We start from the raw sequence: 1671 nt of genomic DNA, 5'->3' as shown, positions 1-1671 counted from the left end.
TTTTAATAAACCACAAAATATCCAAATAAACTTTAAAACGATCCATTCTCATGGAGATTCCGGAGCCGATTCCGATTCCGCAGCCGATTCCGCTTCCGAAGACGATTTTGCTTCCGGAGTTGATTCCGGAGCCAATTCTGAATCCGATTCCGGAGCCGACTCCGATTCCGGAACCGATTTCTATTCTGGAACCGACTCCGATTCCGGAACCGATTCTATTTCGGAGCCGATTCCGGAGCCGTTTCCGGAGCCGTTTCCGGAGCCGATTCCGGAGCCGATTCCGATTCCGATTCCGGAGCCGATTCCGATTCCGGAGCCGATTCCGATTCCGGAGCCGATTCCGGAGCCGATTCCGGAGCCGATTCCGATTCCGGAGCCGATTCCGGAGCCAATTCCGGAGCCAATAACGGAGCCAATTCCGGAGCCGATTCCGATTCCGGAGCCGATTCCGAAGACGATTTTGCTTCCGGAGTTGATTCCGGAGCCAATTCTGAATCCGATTCCGGAGCCGACTTCGATTCCGGAACCGATTTCTATTCTGGAACCGACTCCGATTCCGGAACCGATTCTATTTCGGAGCCGATTCCGGAGCCGTTTCCGGAGCCGTTTCCGGAGCCGATTCCGGAGCCGATTCCGATTCCGATTCCGGAGCCGATTCCGATTCCGGAGCCGATTCCGGAGCCGATTCCGGAGCCGATTCCGATTCCGGAGCCGATTCCGGAGCCAATTCCGGAGCCAATAACGGAGCCAATTCCGGAGCCGATTCCGATTCCGGAGCCGATTCCGATTCCGGAGCCGATTCCGATTCCGGAGCCGATTCCGATTCCGGAGCCGACTCCGATTCCGGAGCTGATTCCGATTCCGGAGCCGATTCCGGAGCCGATTCCGATTCCGGAGACGGAGTCGGAATCGGAATCGATTCCGGAGGCGGAATCGGAATCGGGTAGGTCCGATTCCGAGCTCCCACCACTACTTTATTGGTGCTCCCAATCTTCTTGAATAGCAGCAAAATGTTGATATATTTTTTGTAGCAAGTTCTTTATTACTCCCGCTCTAGCTGCAGCGAGGCAAACACTCCTCAGCGAAAACAAGATCTCTTGCTTCGTCTAAACGTTTTGGTGGCTCGTAGTCAAACACCTTAGCCTGCAGTCAAGCTAAACTGTCCCGCATATGCTCAGCATCGCCCAGCTTATGCTCTGCAGTTAGCTCATCCTCCGTTGTGACGGGCGTAAGTTCAAAGCCCTCGGGGAGGAGGTGAGCATAGCCATCTTGGCCAACGTAGATCGAATTTTTAATCTACCCCTCCCCATAATCTAATACACTTCGCCAGATCTAAGCACTTTTGCCAGATACACCGACTTGGCGATGGCCGACATTTTACTCGACGTTTCTGCATGATGTTTTTTTGCTCCCCCCGCATCCCCTGGACAGATTCGTTCAATCGATCCAGCTTAGACCGGACGATCGCGAATTCCGCCAACAACTTCACCACAACGGAGAATAGGACGGATTCGTCAGCTGGAACGACAACCGAGTCAACGAGAACGACAGCCGCAGCGGAAGTAGCAGGAACGACATCGAGCGGTCCCAAAGCTTTCCGCTGCAAACTGTTATTGCGCCTATAACTGCTCACTAGCAGCAGCTGGAGAGTGAGGGAAAAAGACGGGGAAG

At 53.7% G+C, this 1671-nt stretch overlaps 1 protein-coding gene across 1 annotated transcript; it reads left to right on the top strand.

The window, feature by feature from the left end:
* Window positions 1-237: 237 nt before the first annotated feature.
* On the top strand, window positions 238-959 carry LOC125907258 (clumping factor A-like; the record flags this gene model as incomplete). Its single annotated transcript, XM_049608467.1, has 2 exons — window positions 238-443; window positions 575-959. Coding segments are annotated over 2 exons (579 nt in total), but the record flags the coding sequence as incomplete, so codon positions are not given.
* Window positions 960-1671: the final 712 nt, after the last annotated feature.

Source organism: Anopheles coluzzii, chromosome 3 (assembly GCF_943734685.1).
Source record: "Anopheles coluzzii chromosome 3, AcolN3, whole genome shotgun sequence".
NCBI classification, from domain to species: domain Eukaryota; kingdom Metazoa; phylum Arthropoda; class Insecta; order Diptera; family Culicidae; genus Anopheles; species Anopheles coluzzii.
The sequence above is the reverse complement of the archived record's forward strand: the minus strand, read 5'-3'. Positions and strand labels throughout refer to the sequence as shown.